This window comes from Chenopodium quinoa, unplaced genomic scaffold (genome assembly GCF_001683475.1).
Source record: "Chenopodium quinoa cultivar QQ74 unplaced genomic scaffold, ASM168347v1, whole genome shotgun sequence".
Taxonomy (NCBI): Eukaryota; Viridiplantae; Streptophyta; class Magnoliopsida; order Caryophyllales; family Amaranthaceae; genus Chenopodium; species Chenopodium quinoa.
The window spans coordinates 1,709,655-1,725,613 of record NW_018743262.1 but is presented as its reverse complement, the minus strand read 5'-3'; the positions used below and the strand labels follow the sequence as shown (position 1 = coordinate 1,725,613).

General features: G+C 42.8%; 2 protein-coding genes across 2 annotated transcripts; both read right to left on the bottom strand.

Annotated features, from left to right (window-relative positions):
- Positions 1-5,156: 5,156 nt before the first annotated feature.
- On the bottom strand, positions 5,157-6,014 carry LOC110735331 (protein Aatf-like). The gene is made up of 2 exons (XM_021915504.1): positions 5,913-6,014; positions 5,157-5,831 (listed from the first exon to the last, which is right to left on the bottom strand). The coding sequence occupies exons 1-2, from the start codon at positions 6,012-6,014 to the stop codon at positions 5,157-5,159; spliced, it is 777 nt and encodes a 258-aa protein (XP_021771196.1).
- A 4,251-nt stretch (positions 6,015-10,265) lies between these two features.
- Positions 10,266-14,694, bottom strand: LOC110735299 (protein FAR1-RELATED SEQUENCE 5-like). The gene is made up of 3 exons (XM_021915479.1): positions 12,797-14,694; positions 11,119-12,251; positions 10,266-10,789 (listed from the first exon to the last, which is right to left on the bottom strand). The coding sequence occupies exons 1-3, from the start codon at positions 13,362-13,364 to the stop codon at positions 10,457-10,459; spliced, it is 2,034 nt and encodes a 677-aa protein (XP_021771171.1). The 5' UTR covers positions 13,365-14,694; the 3' UTR covers positions 10,266-10,456.
- Between the last annotated feature and the right edge of the window lie 1,265 nt (positions 14,695-15,959).

Genomic DNA, 15,959 nt, shown 5'->3' with positions numbered 1-15,959 from the left:
TTATGGACGTCTCCCACACCCTTGTTGGGTTCGGGGGAGGACTTGTGCACCCAGTCGGACGCATTGACTTACCTGTCCGCCTAGGAAATAGGGGAGACGGTCGGCACATGACCATCCGTTTCCTCGTGGTTGAAGAGCTCATAACTTACAACCTCATCTTTGGCCGTCCCACTCTTAACGAGTGTAAGGCCGTCATCATCCCTGCACTCATGCTACTCAATTATGAGAAGGATGATTGAACAGTCGGTTCCCTTAATGGGGACCAAAAGACGGCTCGAGAATGTACAAAGACATCAAGCCCGCGACCGTAGCATCCGGTTGGGGCAAGCAAACGATCGACCTCGACGATGCCGAGGAAGAACAGTCGGCCCTACCACCCGGAAAGAAAAGAAAGACTGATCCGCTGGTGGTGGTCAAAAAAGAAAAACAATAGCAATCACTGACCGGGGAACGGTCGAATGATCTCCGTCCCCAGCCTGCTGGTGAACACATCGATATCCCTCTGGACGACAGCCGCCCAGAGCGGACAGTTAAGGTGGGGACGGTTGCACTTGCAGAGCTGGGTGAAAACCTTCATCAGCTTATGAGAGAATTCAAAGACATCTTTGCCTTTGAAGTGGAGGAGATGTCAGGCATCAGTCCGGATCTTGCTGTCCAAAAACTCGCCGTGGATCCTAAAAAGAAGCCCATCCGGCAAAAGAAAAGAAACCACGGCGAAGAAAGAAGTCAGGCGGCTACTGCCGAAGTAAAAAAGCTGCAGGATGCCAAGTTCATTCGGCCGTGCAATTTCCCTGAATGGGTAGCTAACGTTGTGTTAGTAAAAAAAGTCGAATGGAACTTGGCGGATGTGTGTTGACTACACAGACCTCAACATGGAATGTCCAAAGGATAGTTATCCATTGCCCAAGATCGACAGTCTGGTCGACTCAACAGCCGGACATGCCTTGATGAGCTTTATGGACGCCTATTTAGGTTTCCATCAGATCCTCCTGTGGAAAAAAGATCAAGAAAAGAGAGCATTCGTCACTGATCAGGGGTTGTTCTGTTATACGGTGATGCCGTTTGGTTTGAAGAATGCGCCTGCTACTTTCCAATGAATGATTAATACGGTCTTCATTAATCAAATCGGAAGAAATGTAGAGGCGTACATTGATGACATGATAGTCAAATCCAAACAAAAGGCGGATCATCTTGCTGATCTCCGAGAAACATTCGCCACACTCAGGCGGCACAAGGTCATGCTAAACCCAAAAAAGTGTGTCTTTGGTGTTGAGTCTGGGAAGTTTCTCAGATTTTTTATTGACCAAAGGGAAATAGAGGCCAACCGTGAGAAAATACAGGCGGTAATCGAAATGCAGTCGCCCCAACTGTGAAGGAAGTGCAAAAACTAACAGGTTGTCTGGCGGCCTTGGGGAGATTCCTCAGTCAGTCAGGCCAAAAGTATCTCTACTTCTTCCAGGCAATAAAAAAGAAGACCAACTTTGAATGGGGGGATGATGCAAAGGCGGCCTTTCAAAAGCTGAAAACTCATTTGCACTCTTTACCAAGGCTTGTGAGCCCCTTGCCCAAAGAGAAGCTCTTCATGTACTTAGCCCTCTCTGACCATGCCCTCAGTGCCGTTCTCTTAGCTGAAAGAGACGGCACTCAGCTCCCGGTGTATTTCATTAGCCATGTTTTGAGGAACGCAGAGCTTTAGTATCCCATGGTTGAGAAATTCGGCCTTGCCCTATACATGGTCATCAAGAAGCTAAAACCCTACTTCTTGGCGCATGCGGTGGAAGTCTATACTGACCAACTGATCAAACGGCCACTCACAACCATGGAGTCTTCTAGACGAATGCTGAAATGGGCTATTGAAATGCAAGGATTAGAAATCACTTTCGAACCAAGGAAGGCAATAAAGGGGCAAGCATTCGCCGACTTTATTGTCGAAATGACAAGGCCGGTTGTACCGGACAATACAGACCAGGTTTGGAAAGTGTATGTGGATGGGAGCTCCACTGTGAACGGTTGTGGTGTAGGGATTATCTGTCAATCTCCTGAGGGAGACAAGTACGAATATGCACTACGTTTCAAGTTGAGGTCTCTAACAATGAGGCCGAGTATGAGACCCTGCTGGCCGGCATTCGGTATTGCAAGGCGGCAGGGCCAAGGAAGATAGCCACCTGTTCTGACTCTCAACTAGTTGTACTCTAGGTCAATGGGACGTACAAGGCCATTCATCTGGCCATGATAAAATATTTGCAGGCGGTCAAAAGTGAAATCGGTACACTTGAGGAGTTTCAGTTAACTCAGGTGCCCAGGTCGTCAAATAATCAGGTGGATGCTCTGTCAAAACTAGCATCATCCGCCTCTTGTGAAACGCCTCGGTCGGTCTTCTAGGAGGTCATGGAAAAACGAAGTATATCTAATGAAGACCCCGTTGGAATTCTCGACCGAAGCTCTACCTGGATGGACAGCATCCGGGCTTATCTTGCAGACGGCACGCTACCTGATTCACCCCAGGAGGCGGCTGTTCTAAAAAAGAAAGCGGAAAACTTTGAGCTGAGACAAGGGGAACTTTTCAAAGCTGGTTTCTTAAAACCCCTATTGAAGTGTGTTACCCCAGAAAAGGGTAGAGAGGTCCTCGAAGATTTGCATGCGGGTTTCTGCGCCTCCCACATAGGCGGCAGGTCTTCAGCTGCCAAGTCCAGGCGGCTCTATTTCTGGCCAACTCTGGAGTCGGACGCTATGGAAATGGTCAAAAAATGTGACAAGTGTCAAAAGTTTGGCAAGCTCATCCATCGTCCGGCCACGGACCTGACGGCCATCCACATCCCAATTCCCTTTGCCAAATGGGGCATGGACATACTTGAGCCTTACACCGCGGCCCCAGGCGGCAAGCGCTACATATTGGTAGCTGTGGATTACTTTACCAAGTGGGTAGAGGCGGAGGCGGTCAAAAACATTAAGACAAAAGATGTCATTTCCTTCATCTGGAGGAATATTATCACTCGTTTCGGGGTGCCCATGACTATGGTTTTTTACAATGGTCCTCAATTTGAGACGCCTCAACTCAAGACTTGGCTGGGAGAGGAAGGGGTCTCAAGCCTCTTTGTATCAGTCGGCCGCCCTCAAGCAAACGGCTAGGTTGAAGCCTTCAATAAGCTAATCTCATACGGGATTAAAAAGAAAATTGAACGGGCTGGTGGCCTTTGGGCGGATGAACTACCACACGTCCTCTAGTCCATCAGAACGACTGCTAAAGGGGCGACTGGAGAAACCCCGTTCCTCATGGTGTATGGTGCAGAAGCTGTCTTGCCCATTGAACACTATGAGCCGACTCTTCGAGTCATGTTATATGACGAAGAAGCTATTTGGGAGGCCATGCGGCTAGCATTGGACTCACTTCCAGAGCGAAGGGGCAATGCCAGCTTGCGTCATGAGATTTACCGTCTGAGAATGACACGGGCTTACAACAAAAGAGTAAACAAGCGTCCTCTCAAAGTGGGGGACTTTGTGCTATGGAAAATGGAGGCAATCGGTAGGGCGAATGAGCAGGGAAAGTTGAACCCAAATTGGGAAGGTCCCTACCGAATATATGAGGAAGTAAGAGACGACACCTACCGCCTGGAAGAACCAGACGGCAGGCAGCTTCCTAGAACTTGGAATGTGGACAACTTGAAAAAGTACCATTTCTAAGTACAAATGTAAATACCTCAAATTTTGTGACTTCAAACTTTGCTAATGAGAATATGCCTTCATTTTTCAACTTTTCTTTTTATTTTAAATATCGCCTGTGCAATATACAGACAGCCAATGTATTTGGGTAAAGTCTGTCCCAATAACAGACGCCCCAACCTTTATGAAAGAACCGACTACTCTAGAGTAGTCGTTCCTACGAAATTCTTACTGCATTATGTTAAACACTTAACGAATATTTGCTTAAATCATTTTGAGGCCAATGGCCGGATATTAACAAAAACGCATAGAGGCCGAATGGTCACAGTCTGCTCCAATATGAGTATGACCGTCTGCTCCAACATGAGTCAGATAACCGGCGACGCCCATTCGGGCGAATTCGTCGAGGAGAAGCATCCCCCATTTGGGTGGCACATTGCTCTACAAATACATCAAGCGGCCCTACCGAATGTTAAGGCAGCCCTACAAATACATCAAGCGGCCCTACCGAATTCGTCGAGGAGAAGCATCTCCCATTCGCAGTCGTTTGGTTTAATCGAAAGTGAAATCCAAGAGGCCAAGAATTTTCTAACTGTTCTAGCACAGTCGGAAAAGGGGTCACTATTTCACAAGTAGAAACTATTGAGGCATAAGGCCGGATGCGCCTGTTTTTGCTCTAAGGCAAGACAGGCAAAAAACTTTTACTGATCTACAAGTCACCTAATGAGACTTTGGCCAGATACGCCTGTTTCTGTCTGACCGCAGAATAGGCGGACTATTACTTACGAGAAAACGAGCTAAAACACTTAGCAGATTAAAAAAGAGACTTTTGAGTCGAATGCGCCTGTTCTTTGCTCTTGGGGCAAGACAGGCGGATTATTCTAAAGAAAAATCAAGACTAAGTTAAAACTTAGCACCTTATCTTATCAAGGCCTAAGGCCGAATGCGCCTGCTTTTAGTTATTGGAACAAAACAGGCGAGGGATTTCTTTTTAGCAAAATTTGCTAAGTCAAAAATATTGTATTTCGCTTGAGCCAATGGTTGAATGAAAATAATTATTCATTCGCTCCTGATGGCCATCTGTCGCGTGGTTTAGGGCAATCACCATAGTGATTGATTGACTTAGAAACCATGTATACTCTTCTAAGTATCAATAATTTCTAAGCCAATCAATCCACTCAACCGAAACCACTCGACATCCGTCCAAGGGCAAGAACATTTGCATGCTAAGCAGGTTATAATACTTGGCCAAAAAACATGCAATGAAAAAATTTAAAGAACAGCAATACGAATAACTTTAGCCAATGGCAGAATGATTTTTAATTAAAAAGGCCCAATCGCCATCAGACGATTGGGTAAGATTGTTAGCTGGCAAAGCCAGAGGAATTGTCAAATCACCCGACCCCTCGGTCGGTAAAGATACATGGATACTCGGCACGCAGGCCGGAAGATGAAATTAATGGCCATTCGGCCGCAGAAATAACTACTAAAAAGCTTTAAGGGGCAGAGGGATTGTCAGCATTGGCAGCTGCATCATCAATTGCTGGATGCTCTTCATTGTCATCACCATCCTCTTCCCCGTCTTCATCCCCGGAGGATCCTGAAGAGGAGTCGGCCTCTTCACCATCCGCATCCTCCTCTTCAACCCGGCGAAGGAGTTCAGCATTGTAATCCTTGTTTGCCTGATCAAACTTGGATTTCCAGATGCCAAAATCAGCACCCGGCTGTACCGCCTCCCATGTCACCCGCATGATGGATTCGTAGTCTTCCATCATTTGTTGGACAAGGGCATGTTTCTCCTCCTCAGCCCGGGACTCGAACTTGGCCTTCAGCTGTTGCTCCCGGTTCGCCAGGCGCCCCTCCAGGCGGCTCACCCGCTCCTTGGCCCTCCCGGCCTCATTCTTGGCCTCTTGAAGAGTCTCAAGTTTTTCCTTAAGGCCTTTAACTTCGGCCTTAAGTTCATTGACTTTGGAGCGGGCCGAATCTAGGTTCTTCTTCACTTGCAGGTTGGCGTCCGCCTGGGAATACATCATATCAAGGGTCAGAAGCTCATTCAGAGCAATTTCAAATTGAGCTCGGTTTAAGGCGGACTCGGCTCGAGCTTTAGCGGCTGTTACCTCTTTTGATTTTTCCTGTATTGGCCGTTTGAGCCCTTGGACGCGCAGCATGGCCTGGAAATAAGAAAAGACCGAATGGTCAAAACCAATCGGATATGTGTTAAATATTATGGAAAATTTAGCTAACTCTTTTACCTCGCAGAGGTTCCCCAAGATGGAATCCAAGTTAAGGGTGCCAACTCCTCTTACGGATTCCCTGTCCTCAGGATCAAGCGACCGTAGCATCTCCTTGGCCATCTGGACGATGGTCAGCCTTTATGGGGGGGCTGCAAAATTATAAGTTAGTCAAATTCCAAGAAGCAACATTAAGCATTGAAGTTTAATAAAGATGCGGCCCATACTGTCCGGCTGGGCCTCCTCCTCCTTCTCCTTCCCCTGACGTCTCTTCTCTCCTGCTGAGCCGACAGTAGTGCTGGGTTGCTTAAAGCCACCCTTTGATGCCTGAGTAGCATCCGGTTTGCTGACCTCCCTGCCAGCTTCGGGAGTAGAGCCGTCCCCTCTCTTGGACTTTTGAGCAATGTGTTTCCGGTTTTTGCCGGATGCACTCACTTTACCAGCTCCATTTTTTTGAATTTTGAGTTGGGATTGTTTGGAGGGAGAAGGCCTGACAGAACCACTCTGTTTGGACGAAAAGAAAGGCGTCAGAAAAGCAGGTGGAAAAAATTTAACCTTTGTTAAAAAATATTTCAAGTATCATAAACAGCTACCTTGGGAATTCTGGCTGCTTTCTGCTCGTCACTCGCCCTGTTGAGGACGTTGGTGCGGTACTTAGCTGCAGAAACAGCAGCCGACTTCTTCGTTGCCAAGAGCTTTTCCATTGCTTTGTCTGCACCAAAAAGAGGGAGTTAGGCTTTATAAGCATACACTGAAAACAATTTTAAGTTTACTTAAAGACAGATGACCGACTACCTCTCGGCATCTCAGAACTTAGACCACAAGCGGCCAAGAACACCCCATCTTCTAGCCACTTGTAAAGGGGAATGTAGCTCTAGGGGACGACTATTTTCTCCCCATGATCGTTTGTCCGAACGGACACTGCAGACAGACCCCGGTCAAAAATTTCCTCCTAGGCCCGCCTAGGGAGAGGGGGCAAGGCACTCTTGCTAGCCAGAAGGGGCGGATCCTTGTTCCACCGATTGTATTTTTGGTTCAGTCGGCTTTTAGGGGAATGGACAATGTAAAACTTAGTTCTCCAGTCCTTCCATTTGTTCTCTTTGTCGACTGCCATCATGTACCCCTTTAGGTGGTCAAGGTGTACCAGCCTTCGCCGCCCTTGGCGGGCGCTCGGCTGAGATAGTGCATGTGGGCGAATGCCTCAAAGCTGAGATCCACCTCCAGCATTTCACATGTGGAAACGTACCCCATGATATTTATCCATGAATTCGGGACAAGTTGCCAGATACCCAGTTGGTATCCATCCAGTATCCTCTCCACGGCCGGATGAAGAGGGAAGCGTAAGCCAGCCTGAAGGACCGCCTCGTAGCACCCGAAGGCTTTGTCCATATAACTGGCTAGGGAGGGCCATGTTATTATATCCTCCTTGTTGGGGACGGATAAGGAGAAGCCATGTCCCATTACGACCTTGCGCCTGTAATTGGCAAGACCGGATGTCATGGAGGCCCGCTTGCTCTGCGGGACATGGTGAAAATAGGGGGCGCGCTCCAAGCGCCTGGAAGCACTCGGCTCCGCCCAGCCTTCTCCCTTCTCTACTAACAAGGATTCCCTTGCAGTGTCTATTTTTGCTCGGACCTCCTCTGACTCAACAGAGGCGCTATCAGAAGATGACGAGGCCGAATCGTCAACAGAACTTTCCCCAGAGCTAAGAGACTGCCGGCTAGGGCCAGCAGAGTCCACCCCTAGACTCTCCTCAGGCGCCTGTTCTAAAGGCTCGGCCTGATACTGACTGTCGGCTTCCCGCAGTATAGTATCACTGGGGGTGCCGCTTGAAGAAGAGGGAGAATAATAAGTTGGAGTTAGGGGAAGGTCAGAAGAGGGGTTTGGGGGGTGCTCAGAAATTTCGCTAACTGGTACCCTAATGGAGCCGCCTGAAGTTTGAGTCTCATTGTCCGAATGGTAAAAGGAACCATCCGGCCTATATCTCCTTTCTGTCTTCTTTATTCGAGCCATCGTGTCCTGCAGATGCACAGACACTGTCGGATTTGGAGATGCACTTAAAGGAAAGTTCTCGAACGAGCATTCGGTACCCCTAGTTCTAGATTCAGTCGTCCCCAATGACCGGCTGATCGCTAACCTAGGTCGTGTTGTGTACGTTTGGGAAACCATTTAAACGAAAAACACAAGAAAAAATAAAAGAAAAGTGCATGTGGTTACCTTAGAAGAAGGTATTTGAGACGCTTGGTTGGCTGAAGAAGTCGGTAAGAAAGGCCGAGTGTCGGATGCTTGACAAAAGTCAGGGTCTTTAAGAGTGTTTGAGAGTTAAAAGTCCAGAGATTCTCCAAGATTCGCAAAGGTGTGAAAGCAAAAATGAAGTCAAGCCTTCCTATTTATAGAAAGGGGAAACCTTAATTTTTTCCCCCCAAAATATAATTTGAAAATCCAGCCAGTCAGATGAAGACACTTGTCACAGGTGCCACGTGCAATACACGTGACCCCTGTGAGGGGCAAATGATTTAGGTATTTTATACCCTTCCAAGAGGCCCAATCGGAGCATGACACATGTCACTGGAAGGGGCTCCTGCTTAGACCTTCCAGATGGTGACACGTGTCGAGCAGATATTGCCCCTTGGGAATGGCGGCTTTCAAGGCCCAAATCCGAAGGGGCCCTTAAAAAACGGCGTGCTCTAATCCCTAGGTCACCAGATCCTAGGGAGGGCACACTTTCTAAAAGGACCCTATAAATAGGGACATTCTTACATTTATGAAAAAACAGAGAAAAAGCGAGAGAATATTCACGCACTACGAGACAATACGTCACTTACTACAGAGTTGTCATTTCAAAGAACAGATAACACTCTACCTGAGCTTGGAATCCAAGCAGATAACTTTACTTCCGCACGTTTTATTACCGAACGTTTACTAACTTAATCTTCGGAGGTGGACCACCGACCATTCGGCAGTCCATTTGCTTTGCAGGTACAGGGGTCCATTGTTGAACCCAGTTTCAGTGTTGTAACTCTCCCAAGGGACAAAAACCCTGAAACACTATCTAATTGGAGGACCACTCTATTCACGTTTACTTGGAGTGATGAAATGGTTCCTTAATTTTATTAAATGGTGGTTTCCTTCATTTGCTAGCTTTAAATTTGTAAATAGTTGTACATGTGAATCTTAGGGTTTCATTTGTATCCTAAGATAAGATATACATGATACTTATGGTACCCTACATTATTCAAGTGTTACCCTACTTTGATCTGGTGGTACCCTACGTTGTTACAATGGTCTAAGGCTTGTGTGTAGTACCATTCATGCTATTAGTTGTGCCCTTTGCGTTATCAAGGGTACCCTTCACTGCTTTAGTGTAACTATATCTATCATTCTTTTTAGTGGCACCTTTATACTTTTAATGGTACCATATAACTACTTAGTGGTACCCTTATATTTAAAATTGGTTTATTAGAACCCTTTACATTCTTTAATTGGAGGACCATGCCCTTCACATTTACATAGAGTGTGTTGATTACACAGTTCCTTACTTTTAATTAAATAGTCCCCTCGCTCCTAAAATGAAATTGGTTAATAAGGTAACTAGTTAAAATTGGACATACATATTTAATGTCAAATAGATGGTAGTTACATAATTTATTATTCGATTAAATGGTTCCCTTAGTTTGATTTATTAGAACCCTTTACACTCTCTAATTGGAGGACCACTCTATTCACGTTTATTTGGAGTGCTGAAATTGTTCCTTAATTTTTTTAAATGGTGGTTTCCTTCCTTTACTAACTTTTAAGTTGTAAATAGTTGTAAATGTGAATCTTAAGGTTTCATATGTATCCTAAGATAAGATATACATGGTACTAATGGTACCCCACATTATTCTAGTGGTATTCTGCTTAGTTCCAGTGGTACCCTACGTGATTCTAATGGTCTAACCTTATCAGTAGTACCATTCATATTATTAGCCGTGCCTTTTAACTACCAATGGTACACTTCACTGCTTAAGTGTAAATATATCGACCAGCCATTTTAGTGGTACCCTAGTTGTAACCGTTTACTTGTTAGTGGTAACCTTGAATTTTAATTGTGTTAGTCCCCTTTATGATCTTAATTGCGTTAGTCCCCTTTATATTCTTAGTGGTGATACCCTTTAATTTTACTTGTTAGTGGTAACCTTGAATTTTAATATTGAAATATGTTAACCAGTTGTTTCATTTATTTTGTTAGTACCCTTTATGTTCTAAGTGGTTGTACCCTTTAATTTTAAAGTGGTTCCCCTAAATTGATTTTTGGGAACTTTGTTAGTGGCACTCTTTAATTGGAGGATTGATTAAATGGTTCCCTTTGCTAAAATTAAATTGTTAGTTGTAAATGTTAACACTTGTAATGTCAAAAGACGGACCTTACCCTCACATATGTAATGTCAAAAGATTGCCCTTACAATTTGGGCTTACAAAAAATTGGCCCTTTTTCTAACAATTTGTATGACAGAAAATGGGGTTGTTAGGAATTCGGCCTTCAAAACATGGCCACGCAAAATTAGTCACCTTAGCATATTAGTCTATCTCTGTGATGCATGAGAGGGTGGAGTCACCAGCGTCCGAGGTCGAGGTAGTATAGGAACGTAGCCACCTTGTGTGGATGATGTGGCAGATAACGGAGATACAGGGTTCTGCCATCCATAAGGTCTTGAAGGGTACTGAGCTAGGGGAAATTGAGGATACAAAACATAGTATCCCTGACTAGGAGAGATTTTGGATCCTTGGAAGTTTTTACCACCACCACCAACAACCGTAAAGTACCCTATAGAGTCGTCTTTGTCCCGCAATTGAATGCCACCAACACATTGAGGACCGTAAGGAACCATCTTATTCATCATCGACATATATGGTACCTACATGTGTAACAACATATATTATAACCGAAACCAGAACATCTTTTAAGTTCTTGATGGCCTAAAACAAAATTTCCAGAATAGAGTCTTTAAAAGGCACATGGCAGCAACTTAAAAGATATCATTGAGGGCCTTTGGAGTTTGGACATATATCTGCATATATACACATCTATATGCACATATACACATATATCTGCACATATACAGCCTACCAAAATACCAACATAGACACACCAATATGATACAAGTATAATATAACAATTAAGGTTTCTCAAATTCAAAATATGCCTCATTAGTAATAATGATTGAAGAATTGAAGGAATATTTACCCCATTTGTGGAAGGTTCAGTTGTTTGGGCTTCTAAAATAGTCATGTTCTTGCCTTGTGTGTTCTTGTGTTGTGTGTTCTTCGTTGTCTTTGCCTTCTTAGGTTTCTCCAGACATAAGTTGTACCTCGAATCAGTGGTGCTATGAGCTGGCCTCTTTGGTAAGGGTGGGTCTTTCACATGAAAATCTTGTTCTTCTACAGCTACCCTATTGTCATCATTGCCATCACCATGACCCTCATGGCTACCCTGTCTTTGAGTCGATGGGGTTGAGTCCTTTTCTTTCTCCATACAAACTGATGATGGTGTTCCTACACCTTGACCACTCTTTTTCGCAAGCATTGCTAACTTCTCCTCCACTTGCAATTCAACTAACTGCAGTGCTTGCATCACTACTATAGTAGTTTGAATGGAACCCGAAGCTTTTGAACACAACGTACCAAACCTGACCATCATTTTTTCATACCTACAAACTTCCTCGGTTTTGTTTGGGTCATGATAGCACACTTTCACCCTTGTGTGCTTCCGTATCACATCTTTCCCCCACCTCCGGAGAATATAATAGTCTGGTCTCTCATAAAAATTATTAATCTCATAAACCCTAATGATATGACGACAAATAATCCCATGACACTCAAAGTGGCGACAGTCACAAGTTACGTGCTTGGTTGACCTGTCAAATGAAAGCTTGTACTCTCTCTTTCTCTTGGATGGCTTTTCTTTATGCGATCCTTTGGGCTTGTACCATACTTTATCCTCCACAACAAACTCAGTTATTGTGTTAGAAACCCGATTCCAATGTATCTCACTTACATAAATTACACGGTTGCACTCCTGTTGCACCTCCTTTAATTTTGCATCCGTATAAATCTTCTGAAATACCAACTCAGCCGGGAAATCAGTGTAACCTTGCCTCACATGCCTGTCATTATTGTCATCTGCCCTTTTCTCATTTGTGCACCTAACTTCCAAGGCATCACAATACCTCTCCACAAACTCATGCAACAAAGTATGCATGCTCAGAAACCCATCAAAAAACCTGTGAATACTCTCAACTCGTTGAGTTGTTTTCATCCCGACCCAAAATAAATGTTTCACAAAAGCAGGCACCCACATATTGCGTTCTTCATACAACCCTAAACAAATTTAAATAAAGAGCCACTGAATAGGGTTTACGGTTAACAGAGCTTATGAAATTTTCACAACGCTTAATTTTCACAGAACTTAATTTTCACAGAGCTTATGCACAAACAGTTACATGATCCAAAAAGGCAGTTTAAGAGTTAAAAAAAAAGCAAAAAAAAAAAAAAAAAAAAAGAAGATTATATCATGATTCCTAGATTTTTAAAAGTCATAGAGAATAACAATATCCACAGAGCATCAAAGTCACAAACTAAGTTCAGATAGCACTGAATAGGATTTACCCTTGTTCACAGTCCTTATGAAATTTTCGCAAAGTTTATAACATTTTCACAGAGCTTATGCACCAACATTTTCATAGATCTAGATTTTCCAACACATTCACAACAGCAGCATAACATTATAATAGCAACATAAAAATATCCACCAACATAACATTATAACAACAACACACATTATAATACACACACACACACAAACACAGTATAACAATAACACAGAACAATTGTGATTCTATTTTTATAATGAGTAAAGAAGAAACCTTGAAGACATTCATCATCTTCTAGTTCATGCTTTTTGATTGCCTCAAGCCAATTAGCCTCAAACTCTTCACAATCAAGACAGTCATAAATTGCACACTCAAGATCAGCTTCAATTTCACTGTAATTTTTAAGCTTCTTGGCAAATTTTTTTGTAATGTGCCAAATACACCACCGATGAACGGTTCCTTGCATAGTCACTTTCAACGCTTTCCTCATCGCCGGATCTTGATCCGTTAGGATCCCAATAGGCTGTTTTTCACCCATACACCTCAACCAGTTGGAGAAGACCCATTCAAACGTTTCAGCGGTCTCTCGAGACACTAGTGCACATCCGAACAAGACGGTTTTACCGTGATGGTTAACCCCCACAAAATTACAGAATGGGAGCTTATACTCATTTGTTAAGTAAGTAGAATAAAAACATACAACATCTCCAAACTCCTCGTACGCAACGCGACTCCTAGCATCTACCCACAATACATCTTGGAGCCTACCCAAATCATCCACTCGATTGGTATGGAAAAAAAGTGGGTTATCATCCACCATCCTTTTGAAGTAAGAAAACATTGCCTTTGCATCACCTTCCTAAAATATGATTTTCCTTTGCTTTGCAACCTCATCATGCAAATCCTGTTGAGTAAATTTCATCTCCTCTCGGCCATTCCTTTGACGGGTTGTACAATTGAATATCTTTGCAACTTGAACACCCACCTTGCGGTCATTGAATACTTGTTTAAGTATGTGGAGATTGTCCGTCAAGAACTTCTTCCTAAACTTAGTGATGTTCTTGGACTTCCCCGGTGTTGGTGAGTGACCTTTATGTTCTAAGAATGGCTTTATCAATTACCCAATCACGCCCTTCATTCAACTTTGCATATAATTTCACCGGGCATTGCACTTTTTTGCTCTTTTGTTTAACACAAATTTCGTCATATATTTGTGAATCCGAAACAAATGTGGGGGCATCAGTTTTCTTGCCCTTCTTACTAGGCGTACCGTAACATTCTCATGTCCATGTCACACTCCGCTTGTCCTTAGCATTAGAACCTTTTTTTATTGTTGCTCCACTTGAACGGACTACACCAAAACCTTCTTGTTTCCCATAGTCCCTAAAATATGGGTCTATTTTTTTCCAATTATCAAAGATCATTCCTGATTAAGGTGGAGGAAGGGAAACCTCTGCATTTGCAAACTCTTTGATCTCGAAGCTTATAGCCACACGACTCTTTCCTTTGGTTTGAGTCTTGTATGACTCTTAACCAACATTCACCTTTCCAACATCATTCAAAGCATATCAAAATTCAAACAAACAGTAACTAATCTCAGGGCACATTTGATCTCATATTCTCATTATTTACATGAAACAACAACAACAACAACAACAACAACAACAACAACAACAACAACAACAACAACAACAACAATAGATCCACTGAATCTAAACTAATCAGTAAACCAAAACAAGAACATTTGATCTCATATTCTCATTATTTCCACTAAAACACATTTATACTAAACAAGCACAATTCATCAATTTAATCAATTTAATATCAAATGTTATTATTTTGAGATTAATTAATCAAAACCCCAATTAAAACAAACAACGATTTCTACTGAATTCAAAAGGTTAGTTACGACATTACCTCCTTTAACAATGCTTCAAGAGCTAACGAACATCCTTCTTCGTCATCTTCTACTTCTTCAATGGCGGTTTCGTTCACTGTTTCTTCAATGGCGGTTGTGTTCAATGGGTCTTTAATGGCGGTTGTGTCACCATCCAACATAACCCCGATAGCACGAGCGCCACCTTTAGATAAGCCAAAACCGTCTGTAAAGCGCGAGTCCTCCATCACCAACATTTCCTCGAGGTTTTCACCCTCACCGGATGATTTTTACATGAAAATGGTGAGGGTGAGGTTGAAGAGAGACAAGAGTAAAAAGTTAAAGGAGTAAAAAGTGAGAGGAGTAAAAAGTAAAAGAGATAAAAAGTACAAAGGGCAAAATTGTCTTGTAAACTTGTATTATATGCTTGTACAATATCTTGTATTTCCCTTTTTATTTGATAAAATGGTTTAGTAATACCTGACTTGTGGGACCCAACCGTTTCATGTTACACCTAGTTCCGTTCGTTATGCATGGCTATATGCATACCTAAACTTCATTAATACTTTCTCCCTAAGATGACGGCTTCATTTTCCTTTTAATTTATTTACTTTAGGCCTAGAATAAGAAGAGCCTATTTAGACAAGCATTCTGTATTATATTAGATATAGAACGCCTCCAAGAGGCGCTCTACAGACTTTAAAGCACCCCACTATAAGAGCGCCTTGGAGGCGATCTATATTGCTTGTTTTAGGCGATGTGTATTCCCCTTTTTCTAGTAGTGACATTTATTTCCTTACTAACTAAAAGGAAATATTATGCTTGTAAGTCTTAGGTTCATTTCTAACTTAATAGAAACTTTTAGGATTCAATCCAAGCCTTTGGTAAATTCTATACCTATACGGAGTAATTGCATCAAACACTAAGTTTCAAGGCACTTTTAAAGCCCTTTGATTATGTTGATCTTACTCAAACGTTTCAAAATTTTTGTGAGTAATGAATTCTCTTTTAAGGCACTTGTAAAGTCCTTTTGAGTATTCTTGATCATGTATTCTCACCAAGCCCTTTTAAGGTCTTCCGAGATTCTCAATTCTAGTTTGTTGCTAATCTCGATCGTCATTGACTTCATTTTTCTCCCACTTGTTGTTTTAGAAATGATGAACTTTTTAGAAAGACACCACTTAGAGAGAAGAATATTATGTTCTCAATTAGGTTGTGGAGAAAATGTCCGTAGTCTCACTTGAATGCTTACAAAGAGACATCTATATTTTATTTAGGTAAAAGTTCATTGTGAAACAAACAGTCTTCCACTTGAGCTATTTTAGCTTTTAATTAGCCATTAAGCTCCCATTGAGACACCAAGCTTTTTCTAAGCCGCTGAGCTCTAACTGAGGCGAAGAGTTATAGACATATACTTGAAAAGATGTTTCTTTCTATCCATAACTGAATATGATGTCCTTTCTAAGATTCGACATTTTATTTAGTGTAACATTAGTCTTTTGGTCAAATCTTAAGAACTTTCACTAGTACATAATTAACCTTAAGTAACACCCTAAAAGT